General features: G+C 37.5%; 1 protein-coding gene across 1 annotated transcript; it reads right to left on the bottom strand.

The window, feature by feature from the left end:
- Positions 1-6,420: 6,420 nt before the first annotated feature.
- LOC142549973 (uridine kinase-like protein 3) lies at positions 6,421-7,854 on the bottom strand. Its single transcript, XM_075659218.1, has 5 exons — positions 7,752-7,854; positions 7,545-7,659; positions 7,364-7,476; positions 6,990-7,072; positions 6,421-6,797 (listed from the first exon to the last, which is right to left on the bottom strand). Exons 1-5 carry the CDS (start codon positions 7,852-7,854, stop codon positions 6,648-6,650), a joined length of 564 nt encoding a protein of 187 aa, XP_075515333.1. The 3' UTR covers positions 6,421-6,647.
- Positions 7,855-12,161: the final 4,307 nt, after the last annotated feature.

The following is a 12,161-nucleotide window of genomic DNA, read 5'->3' as shown; positions in this document are numbered from 1 at the left end:
CTCAATAATAGAAACTAAATTTTAATAAGAGCAGTAGAGTTTTCTTTAAATTCTTTAATAATCTAGGAGAGACAACCATCTGCAGGGATATTGTTGGAACTTTCAGATGTGAAAATGATGGCATATTCTTAATAAACTGAGTACAATATATACAAGAATTATTTCATAAAATTATGAAGTCAATCTTGTCTATATCATTCCCTCTAATAAAAGATATACACAATAATCAATTGTCCACGTAACTAACACAATATTTCATTCCATATCTCAATACCTCTCAAGTTGGAGCATGCAGTTTCCGATGCCAAACTTGCCAATTAAATACTTAAATTGTTATTTTCTAAATGCTTTTGTGATGATATATGCCAGTTGTTCAGGAGGCGAGACATAATCTGATTGTACGTTAATATTGTGTATCTCATTCCAAACGAAGCAGCAGTCGATCTCAATATGTTTAGTCAGCTCATGAAACATTGGATTCGCAGCATTGCGAAGGGATTCTTGGCTATCACAATTCAGCCTCATGGGTTGCGAGTGATCCACATCTAGTGCCGATAATAACTCTCTTTTAACCATTTCAATTTGGAAAGACTCGTTGTCATGGACCGATATTCCGCCTCAGCATATGATTGCGACACTGCATGGTGTTTCTTAGTCTTCCATGAAATCGGTGAACCCTAGTAGGACAAAACATCTCGTCAAAGAACGACAAGTGGACATCATGCCCCCCATTAGAGTCGCACCAAGCATAAAGATGTAAATCACAATCTGATCGCGATAGAATTCTTTGTCCAAGATTCCCTTTCAAGTAGCGTACAATGTGATTTGATAAAAAAAATTTTGTATTGAATTTTTTATATTGTAAAAAATTTTATTTGATTATACATGTAACATTACTCATTTATAAATTGATGTGCAGTTGTCCCACAATCCATGGCTTATAAACTTTATATTTGAGCCTTTTTTCTGTTGTGTAGTTTCTACAAAACAATGTTATTGTGGGAATAAGTAAATAGGGAAGAAATTTATATGTTTTGGTGAGTAAAATTTGTTTGACATGCTTAGTTATATAGTGTCATCAATTTTGTCGATTTTAGTAGTTCAATTAACATACGGAATATTTCTTATCTTATCAAATACAGACGTTGAAACTAAGCATATCTTGATGAGCTTGCACGATACACAAAATATGTTAATGTTGCTGTTCTAGAGATCCAGAAGCAACATGTTGTTAAAATTAAAATTTTCTACATCACTCAGCACAAAAAAAACACTGTGTCAGGAGTTGGATATCACCGTGAATAATGATAATGAGATGCGTAAGAATGTGATCGCAAACCCAAAAGATCGACAGACTCTTGGTCGTTACATTGTATTCTCCAGGAGCACTGATATTTTCCAGCTTTGAAATTTTTTATTTGATAATGCATACACATATTTTATAGACACCGGCCGAACACAGAAATACAAAATGGAATTATCTGGTGTTGGTTCTTCGGTTCAACGGTGTTTGCTTATTTGTTTCCAGATTTCTTTATTCGTATGAAAAGTACTCAAGAAGATAACGTGGTTCGGCCTTATGTCAGCCTACATCCACGGAGAAATTAGACACCTTGTATTCAATTTCCAAGAACAAGAGAGTTACAATACAAGCAATAATTCTTCAGAAAACAAACTCTTCTGCCAAGCTTTCTTCCTTGATTCTTCAGAGAGTTCCTGCTTCCTTCCGTTGTATCTCTTTCTCTCGGTTCTTGCTTTCTGTTGTGTTTGTTAGATTATTCCCTCTGGCCCTTGTATCCTTCACATACTTATATGTTTCCTAATGGATCAAGTCATCTTTCTTCCGACCCATTTGTGTGTTATTGCCAAGCCCACAAATTCACAGAAGAAAATCTCTTCCATTGGTAGGACCAAGCTTTGAGAAACTTATTAACAATCTCTACCTTTTCTCCAAGGTTGTCCCCTTTCTCCAATAGTCTTGAACTATTCTATTTCCACTGCATTCACCAAATTCAGACAGTACTTGAATTTGGCATGTGGCAGTGCTTTAGTTAACATATCCGCAGGGTTATGTTCCGAGGATATTTTCTCAAGTATCACCTCGCCTCTTGATGTCATATCCCTCACAAAGTGTAGCTTCACATCTATATGCTTGGACCTCTCATGGTACACTTGATGTTTTGCCAAGTGTATGGCACTTTGATTATCACAATGAACTTTCACTTGTTCTTGTTTAAGACCGAGCTCAGACGTAATTCCTTTTAGCCATATTGCCTCTTTGACAGCTTCTGAAACGGCTATAAATTCAGCTTCGGTTGTGGAGAGTGCCACCACCGACTGCAGTACAGCCTTCCAACTGATTGCAGTCCCATACAACGTGAATATGTAACCTGTTATTGACTTCCTCGTGTCTAAGTTCCCTGCGTAGTCAGCATCTACGTATCCTACTACTGGGCATGAGTCTTCCCTTTGTTTCTTGAATATTAACCCCACATCTTTTGTTCCATTTAGGTACCTTAACGTCCACTTTAATGCTTCCCAATGAGAAGATCCTGGGTTGGCCATAAACCTGGAGATTATATTTATGGCATATGCCAAGTCCGGACGGCTACATACCATGCCATACATGATACTCCTAACACCACTAGCATAAGGCTTATACTGCATTTCCTCCTTTTCCTTTTCATCCTTCGGTGACTGCTCATTTGAGAGCCTTAGGTGTTGTCCAATGGGAGTGGTTACTGCTTTCGAGTTCTGCGTGTTAAACTTTATTAGAACCTTCCTTAGATACGTACCTTGACTTAAGCTTAAAGTCTTTTTCAATCGATCTCTGGTTATATCCATTCCTAGTATCCTCTTTGCTTCTCCTAGATTTTTCATTTCGAACTCTAGGCTGAGTTTTTCTTTAAGGCTTGCTATTTCAGACTTGTGCAGACTTGTGGCTGCTGGCAATGAGTATGTCGTCTACATATAGAAGGAGGTATGTCTTTACTTGTTCTCCTTCCCTCTTAATATAGACACAGCTGTCATAGTTGCTCCTTGAAAATTTTATGCTTTCCATAAACTCATCAAACCTCTTGTTCCATTGTCGTGGGCTTTGTTTGAGCCCATACAGTAATTTCTTCAGTAGACACACCTTTTCTTTACTTTCTGGTTTGACATATCCCTCTGGTTGATCCATAAAAATAGTATCCTCAAGATCGCCATGTAGGAAAGCAGTCTTCACATCGAGTTGTTCCAACTCAAGATCGAGTTGTGTGACTAAGGCCAGTAAAAGTCTTATTGAGCAATGTTTAACAACCGGTGAGTATACTTCGTTGAAGTCTATCCCTTCTAGTTGAGCATATCCCTTAGCAACTAATCTTGCCTTGTATTTAACCTTCTCATTTTCTGGGGTCACTTCTTTCAGCCTGTAAATCCATTTGCATCCAAGCGTTTTCCTATCCCTTGGTTTTTCTACAAGTTGCCAGGTGTTGTTTCTTATTAAAGAGTTCATTTCTTCATTCATTGCTTCAATCCGTCTTTTCTTATCTTTGCTGGCAAGTGCCTCCTTGTATGAGGAAGGTTCTGATTGTTCTACCAGTTCAGCAACATTTAGAGCATACCAGATTAGATCAGCATGTCCATATCTTTGGGGAGGCCTGATTTCTCTTTTCTCTCTGTCTCGTACCAGATTATATGAGTTTTTGTCTTGGATATGGGGATCAGTGTCTGATCCATCTTTCTTCTCAATTTCTTGTGTTTGATTTTCTCTTGGTAGCTCCACCTCGACTTGTGTTTCCATGTCTCTCAGTTTGTCAACCTTTGAGCAGCCTTCTTTAAGTGAGTATCCCATTTTTGATTCATCAAAGACATCATCTCTCGTATTGAAACATCTTGGCCCTTTTTCTTCCAGGTTCCATACTTTGTATCCCTTCACTCCCTCGGGGTAACCAATGAAAATGCATCTTAGAGCTCTTGGTTTTAGTTTATCTTGCCTAATGTGAGCATAGGCCAAACACCCGAATATTCTCAAATTCGAGTAGTCTGCTGGCTTACCACTCCAGAGCTCCATCGGGGTCTTGAATTCAATGGCACTTGACAGGCATCTATTTACCAGATAGCATGCCGTTGATAATGTTTCACCCCAAAATGGTTTTGGTAGACCAGCATTGATTATCATGCATCTCACCCTTTCCAGTAAGGTGTGATTCATCCTTTCTGCCAATCCATTTTTTTGGGGAGTCCCTGCCACGGTTCTATGTCTCGTGATACCCCTTACTCTACAGAGCTCATTGAATTTTTCTGATAGGTACTCTAATCCATTATCTGTCCTCAAGTGTTTCACTTTTCTGTCCCATTTGTTCTCAACCTTCAGCAGCCATTCTTGAAACTTGGTTGCTGCCTCGTCTTTGCTTTTTAGGATGAGAATCCAAACTCTCCTTGAGTAGTCGTCGATAATTGACATGAAGTACTTACCGCCTCCATGAGTTTCTGTCTTGGAGGGTCCCCATAGATCGGAGTGTATATACTCTAGTGGCTTAGTGGTTGTGTGCTTGGCTTGAGTGAACTTTACCCTTTTTGATTTTCCAATAGCACATTGTTCGCAGAAGTCAAGCTCATTTATCTTGTCTCCGCACAGAAGACCTTGCTTTGCCAATTCCTCTAATCCCTTTTCACTTACGTGGCCAAGACGAAGGTGCCACAATTTGGTTTTATCTTGATTCATTTGAGCTACAGCTGACCCGCCAACTATTGTGTAACCTTCGAGGAAGTATAGTGAATTTGTTTTGATGGCTTTCATAACCACCATGGATCCCTTTAGTACTTTCATATGTCCATTCTCGGATTTAAAGGTATGTCCATTTGAATCCAAGGTGCCTAGAGATATCATATTTCTCTTTAGTTCAGGCACATATCTCACGTTTCTGAGAAGTCTATCCACCCCATCATACATCCTGATTCGTATCGAGCCTATTCCTTTAATTTTACAGGCCTTATTATTTCCCAGGAGAACCAAACCACTTTCTGATTCTTGAAGATCTTCAAACCAGGATTTTATCGGGCACATGTGGAACGAACAACCAGAGTCTAATATCCATCCATCGCTTGGGCCTTGATCTGTGATTGCCAATACCTCTGCTGATTCATAACCGTCGTAGGCTATTGATACTTCCCCCATACCTACAGGTTTTTCAGGATGCTTATTACTTTTCTCGGGGCAATCTCTAATGAAGTGGCCCTCCTTATGACATATGAAGCAGTTAAGTTTCCCTTGGCTTCGAGATCTTGGTCTATTCTTGAAGTTTCTTGATGCTCTTTTCTCGGTTCTTCCTCTGACATTTAAACTTTCACCAAGTTTATCTCCATTTGGTTGAATTCTTTTCTGCAACTCCTTGGATTTTAAAGCCGATTGTACCTCTTCGAGGGTGATCGTTTGTTCTCTCCCATACAACATCGCGTCTCGGAAGTTCTCATAGGATCTTGGGAGAGCATTTAACAATATCAGAGCCTTATCTTCATCCTCGAGCTTTACTTCAATGTTTTCAAGATCATCTACTATTTTTGTATATCCTTCAATCTGATCTTCAAGATTGGAATCGTCGTGTATTTTAAATGAATATAGTCTCTGTTTCATGTATAGCCGATTCGCCAATGACTTGGTCATGTATAGACTTTCCACCTTTGCCCACACGGCAGCTGCTGATTTCTCCCTCGCCACTTCTCGAAGAGGTTTGTCTCCCAGACAAAGTATTATTGCGCTATGTGCCTTTTCCAGAATTTCATCCCTGTCTTTGATAGTACTTGACATCTCTTCCTTTTTCTTGAGAGCTTCGACCAGGCCCTGTTGGATTAAGACCGCTCACATCTTGATTCTCCACAGCGAGAAATCATTCTTGCCTGTGAATTTCTCTATTTCACTCTTCATTGATCCCATTGATTCTTGTGAGATTCTGTATTCGTTTCCCACAGACGGCGCCACTTGTTGGTTCTTCGGTTCAATGGTGTTTGCTTATTTGTTTCCAGATTTCTTTATTCGTATGAAAAGTACTCAAGAAGATAACGTGGTTCGGCCTTATGTCAGCCTACATCCACGGAGAAATTAGACACCTTGTATTCAATTTCCAAGAACAAGAGAGTTACAATACAAGCAATAATTCTTCAGAAAACAAACTCTTCTGCCAAGCTTTCTTCCTTGATTCTTCAGAGAGTTCCTGCTTCCTTCCGTTGTATCTCTTTCTCTCGGTTCTTGCTTTCTGTTGTGTTTGTTAGATTATTCCCTCTGGCCCTTGTATCCTTCACATACTTATATGTTACCTAATGGATCAAGTCATCTTTCTTCCGGCCCATTTGTGTGTTATTGCCAAGCCCACAAATTCACAGAAGAAAATCTCTTCCATTGGTAGGACCAAGCTTTGAGAAACTTATTAACATCTGGGATAGATCAAATCTCATATTATATTTGTGATCAATGATAATCAATCATCTAGGGTACAATAGAATACAACGTGCGGAAAATTTATATGAAAAATAAGGATCCAAACACTATAATGATGCCGAAATGGATTAAATATTTTATGTGAGTCAAAATTTAATTTTTTTTAAAGAAAACCGTTCTATTAGACTTTTCGCCCGTGCAATCTCATTCAAGACGAATCATTTGTATTTCACTCATCGTCAGTGCCAAAGTACCAGTCACCAAACTCACCCATACCAAGGATAACAAGGAATTCTTCATTCAAACCTAGTTCAATCTCGGACGTCACTATCTTTAGTCGCGGAAAACGTTTGCAGACTTCGTGTACTCCTTTAGGTGCCTGCATATACAAAGTAATTTGGAAAGATCGTTCATCATACTCGATCGGCCAAACTCAGTACTTGCACGAACCAACAACAAAATAGCTACAAAGCTCTCTATAGCTACATGATGAAAATTGAGCAAAAAAGGAAAATGAAAAAAGCTAGGGAGAGAGGGAAAGCTCAAACAGAATAAGATCCATTGAACTTACATATATGAGATTAAGGAATATGATGTTGGACTCTGGTACACCCTTCTTAATAATCAGAGTAATAGCTCGAATTGCAGAATTTCCTGCAAATGGATGATGATTCAATTATTCAGAATGATAAAGAGAATATACATAAACAAACAGTATCACAAAAAACCAGATAAAAACGAGTACTGAAGGATGTGTGAATTTTGTTGAGTGGGATATTTAGGCCACTTTGAGAGAGAAACATGTGTGTAGAAAAATTGCGCATGTGCACTAAAACTTTATAAGTTTCTACTGATAAAAAATACAAATTAGAGATAAATGCAAAATCGATAGCACAATGAAATATACTAGCACACTAAATGGTTTTACAACACAAATGGGCTAACCTGTGCCTAATATAGGATCCAATAACAAGAGGTGTCTATCCGAAATATCTGTTGGTAATTTTTCATAGATCAGCCGCAAAAAAAGCAAAGCATTTGAATGGAAAAGAGAGTAAATTTAGTGTAACCAAAACAAAAACACAGGCATCACACAAGTATAAGTGACTTTTCACCAACTTATTGCCCATTGTCGCCTTCCCTGTGAATCAGAATTTTGCCGATCTTGATCCCTTTGCAGCATGCTCGCAGTGCATTTTCCATGCTCTCCCCGTTGTTAAAGTTAAAAATTACTTCAAAAGCTAAAACCATAAATACTCAAGGCGTGAATGGAATCCATTAACCATCAAATAGGCAATACAAGAAAATCCTCACAGAAAAACAAAATTGAAACAAGTAGAAGGATCATCATTCCACCTTCTGATTACAGAGACACCACATAATCTCTTACAAAAGTCTACTCCAGTGTACATGGATCCTGCATAAGCAGAGCCCATCATAGATAGTGTAGCATCGTTAAGAATATAGAGCTAATTGAGAAATAACACGAAAATGACATGGATTAGCAAATGCAACCAACATACATTTTAAAAAGATGCACAATACAGCAGCAGCACGACACTTTGCAAGTCAACTTTAAAGAACGTTGAGATGTTTTCAGAAATAAATTCATAAGCCACATGATTTATGGAAACGTAGTTACAAGACAATACATCAGAAATTTCAATTATATTGCAACTCAAAAAAAACACAACACGACTCACGAAATTTTTGAGAATCACAAGATTCACGAAAGATAAGAACGATTGAACAAAGCAGATTTGGAAACAAACGAATGATAAACACAGATCTGATAATAAAAACGATAAACCTATTTGAATCAAAGGGAACCTTAAAGCTCTGATACCAAATGATGTGATTCTTCAATCACGAAAAGCAAACGGGATCAAAAACGGAGTCACGCTCTCGATTCTATGAAACGAAGAACGTTGTGTTGTCCCGATCTTTTTCAAACAATAAATGGTTTGTGATATTCACCTCTAAACTACAAAAAGCTTAGCAACAAATATTCACGAAGATAGCAATCGATTTCTTCATCTTCGTGAATATTTTTTGGTTGTACTCTTGTTTACATATTTTGTAGAATTATTTTTATGTAATAAACTCTAGTACAAAAGAAGCTTATAAATAATAGAGAAGAATAGATTGAGAGGCGCCGCAGGAGAGCAAACACTAGAATTGATGATTTACATTGAAGAAATCAAGTGCTCAAACCAAAGCGTATTGAATTGTTTTTGTGAAGTGTTAAAGATATTCATACACAACATCTAATCACTGTATTGATTAGTTTTGTATATTAAGCAGAATTTCGGCTTCACAAATACTGCATCCGTAGTTTTGGTTATTAAGTTTGAGAAGTGTTTTGGACACACTTTACTCCCTCACTTTGTTAAGAGAGCTAGTTTTTCTTTATTTACTCTATTGATTTTGTAAACTGACATATTTCTCTTATGAACCTTTTGTCCCGAGGCAACCGCACAACTGTAGAACCCGTAACTTAGACTACGTATAAGCCATGCATAATTCTAGTATTTAAATTAAAATAATTTTATTGCATGAGTATTTAAATTTAATTATTTTATTATTTTATGTAGTCTTTTAGATTTTTATCATTTCAGTTAATTCAGAGAGGCCGGACTGGAGTTGGAGTTTAGAGATAAAATTTAAGATTTAGGAAAACATTCCCAGAACTTATTTTAGCTAATTAATAAGTTAATTTAAGTTAAATGGAAGTTTAAGGAATTATTTTAGTTACTTGAGGTGAGTAGAAAATAAATTCATTTAAGTTCCTTAAATGAGGGGTTAGTTCACTAAATTATTTAAAGGATAGGTAAGGCTTTTAAGGGTTATAAATTTAGTAAATAATCAACATTTCCCTTCATTTTATTCCAAGAATTCGGCCACCCCTTAGTAGATTAAGCTAGGACATGCCAACTCACCTTTGACCCATTCTTTGTCATTTTTAGCATGATAACCTTTTTAATTATTAATCAACCTTAATTAATTTATTAGTAAGCAATATCCTAGTCTAATTATCATGGATAAATCGGCCATGCTTCCCCCAAGAAGACTTGTTCAATCAAATTCAAAATTTAAATGAGTGGTAGACTTGGTCTTGCATTTGAATCTCTTTATTAGTGGATCTTCCCCCTCACCTTTCCAACCATCATTCTCCCCCCTCCATCACCGAAATTTAGAGGATTTTAGAGACAAAAATCGTGAGGTGCTAAGGGAAAAACAAGAGAGAAAATCGAGAGCAAGAAAGGTAGAAAAGAAAGCACTCCACCTCCTTCGCGCCGGATCGTCTCATTCTTTCGTTTTCTTTCAAAACGAAACCAGGCATGCATATATTCTTCCTTGACTCTTCAATCAAGTCATACTATCATTATTTTTATGTTTCATGATCATCCTTTCATGTAAAAACCGAAACACATCAAGAAAATTCAGAAAATGCACATGCAGATTTTCGGCCCTCCCTTTTCAAGCTTCACGATTTTCTTTTGTGTTGTGGTTTCAGGTATTGGTTTGGTTCCAGGCTCCCAAGGCGACATCTGGACATGTATTAGGATGCATTAGGACCATGTTGGTCCACTCATTCAACCCCATGCACGCTGGAAAACACGACAATGACAACAACACACCGGTTGTCCATTTGAGTCTTGTTCGAAATTCTGTGTTGCTGTCATATAGGAAGTGAATCTGATCATGGCTGCTACAAGGCCTATAGCCATGCTTAGATCACTTCCCTAGAATTTCTAAGACGTGACTAAGTCGTCCTTTTGGTGGCTTGGTCCATGGTGAATCGGTTTTTACAAAATAACTCAAGAACAGCCCCTTCCCCATTTCGGCTCTTCATTTGTACAGCATGTGTGTTTCGAATTTTGGTGGATTGGTGTGGATCTTGGTTGGCCTATGGCCCTTAGCCACGGTTCATACCATATCCCAAGATGTCTGGATCGTGCCATGGTCAATCAAATGGCCACTGGAAAGGTCCATGACAGCAAACGAAGCAAAACTCCCCAAGTGCGCAGATTACGTTCTCGGCTATGAGTGTGGTCTTGTTTCTGGTGTGGTTCGGATTGTGGCTGGCCTAGGGCCCTTAGCCATGGTTCAAATCATTCCTTAGGATGTTGGTAAGAGGTTCTGGTCGGTGGTTCAAGCCCCAATGGCCATTAACCTCGCAAACGACGCAAGGAAACCAAAGCACAGCTGCTGTATTTTTGGACAGCAACTTGCTGTGACGGTTCAGTGGCTTGTTCGAGTTCTCGGTTGGCTTTTAGCCCATGGCCTTGGACTGGACAGTGCCTCATCGAGTTAGGAAGGTCATGTTTTTGGCCGTTTGTGATTCGGATCATTTTTGAGGTCGTACAAGAATTTACGGTGCGATGTGTCAAATTGACTCTCGAAAGAGCGTTTCATGTTTTGGCCTCCATTCACTTAGATTTCGGCCCTCACTATTTTAGGAGCATTATTTCATCATTTTAGGCGTATTTTAATCATGACTACATGATGGTTCGGTGTTGGTTCGGGTTGGTTCGGAGTCATGATTAAATACGAAGTCGTTAGGCGTAATTGTCACATTTTCGAATGTTAGTGCATAGTTTGGTCCCATACATCTATTGCATATTTTTCATGGCATATTTAGGTTGCAGCGAGCCTGGGAGCGATCCAATCCAAGCAGTAAATTATTACATGATATTTAATTGTGCCATTTAATTATATTACGTGCATAAAAATATACAATGTTCATTTTTGAGATTTTGCGATATTGCTTGTGGCCGTTTCACTATCATGGGATTATTGCTAAATCCGGTCGCCAGTTACCGGTCAGTTCAATTTGTACCACCCAGTATACTGTGGCATAGTCTGATCAGACGTTTACTATTTTACCCGGTCGCCAGTTACCGGTCATGGGAGCATTTTATTATCCGGTCGCCAGTTACCGGTCAGTTTTCAGTGCAGGGGCCACTTGCGTATACCATAATCTTAAATATTAAATATATTACTCACTGTCAATTGAGTTTGTATTTGTGTTTTAATTACGTAATCAAAATTCTCACATTATCTAATTTAAATTCAATTATCTAATAGATTAAGATAATTTTGAATTTTTGAAAGATGTTTATTTATTTTGTAAAATTTTAATAGAAAAAATAATATATGATTTTCTAAATATATTTTTCTATTTTTTTTTCCTAATAACAGTTTATAATTTGATATCATGATGATAATTAAATCTTAAATTTATATGTTAAATTTTGAATAATTTGGTTGTTTGTTAAATTTATATTTTTTTATAGTTTGGTACATATTTATTTGTATCACCGGTAATTGAATTGGAGCAACAATCAACAACATTACAACAATTGCAATTTAAGTCCCTCGAAAATTTGGATTTCTACAATCCGGGTATCCATGACCTGCAATTCCTATCCTTTTTGAGGTTTACCAGATATAAAAAGTACATTGACTTTGTAACTCAAAATACACAAAAAGGGGCACGCACATATATGAATTCCGAATTTGGCTGGTATATACAATCAACATAGACTCGTCGAGTAAGGGCATGTACATGGGCCGATGACTATCGAGCCTGTAATCCTCGGCCTCCAATGGTCGATGAATATCGAATCTCCTCTGCACGATGAAGTTTTCACATTTTTTTTTTTAAATATGGTTGCTATTAATTTTTAATAAATAAAAAAAATAGTTTAAATTAATACATAAAAAATTGTAAGAAATC

Source organism: Primulina tabacum, chromosome 6, assembly GCF_025594145.1.
Source record: "Primulina tabacum isolate GXHZ01 chromosome 6, ASM2559414v2, whole genome shotgun sequence".
In the NCBI taxonomy this organism is placed as follows: Eukaryota; Viridiplantae; Streptophyta; class Magnoliopsida; order Lamiales; family Gesneriaceae; genus Primulina; species Primulina tabacum.
This window is presented reverse-complemented; position numbering and strand designations above follow the sequence as displayed.

Excerpts from the sequence above, each read along its gene's own strand:
- LOC142549973 (XM_075659218.1), bottom strand. The coding sequence starts at position 7,854 with ATGGGCTCTGCTTATGCAGGATCCATGTACACTGGAGTAGACTTTTGT. Across the intron at positions 7,660-7,751 it reads GAATGATGATCCTTCTACTT|CTTTTGAAGTAATTTTTAAC; the intron begins GTTTCAATTTTG and ends TTATGGTTTTAG. Across the intron at positions 7,477-7,544 it reads CACAGGGAAGGCGACAATGG|TTACTCTCTTTTCCATTCAA; the intron begins GCAATAAGTTGG and ends GTTACACTAAAT.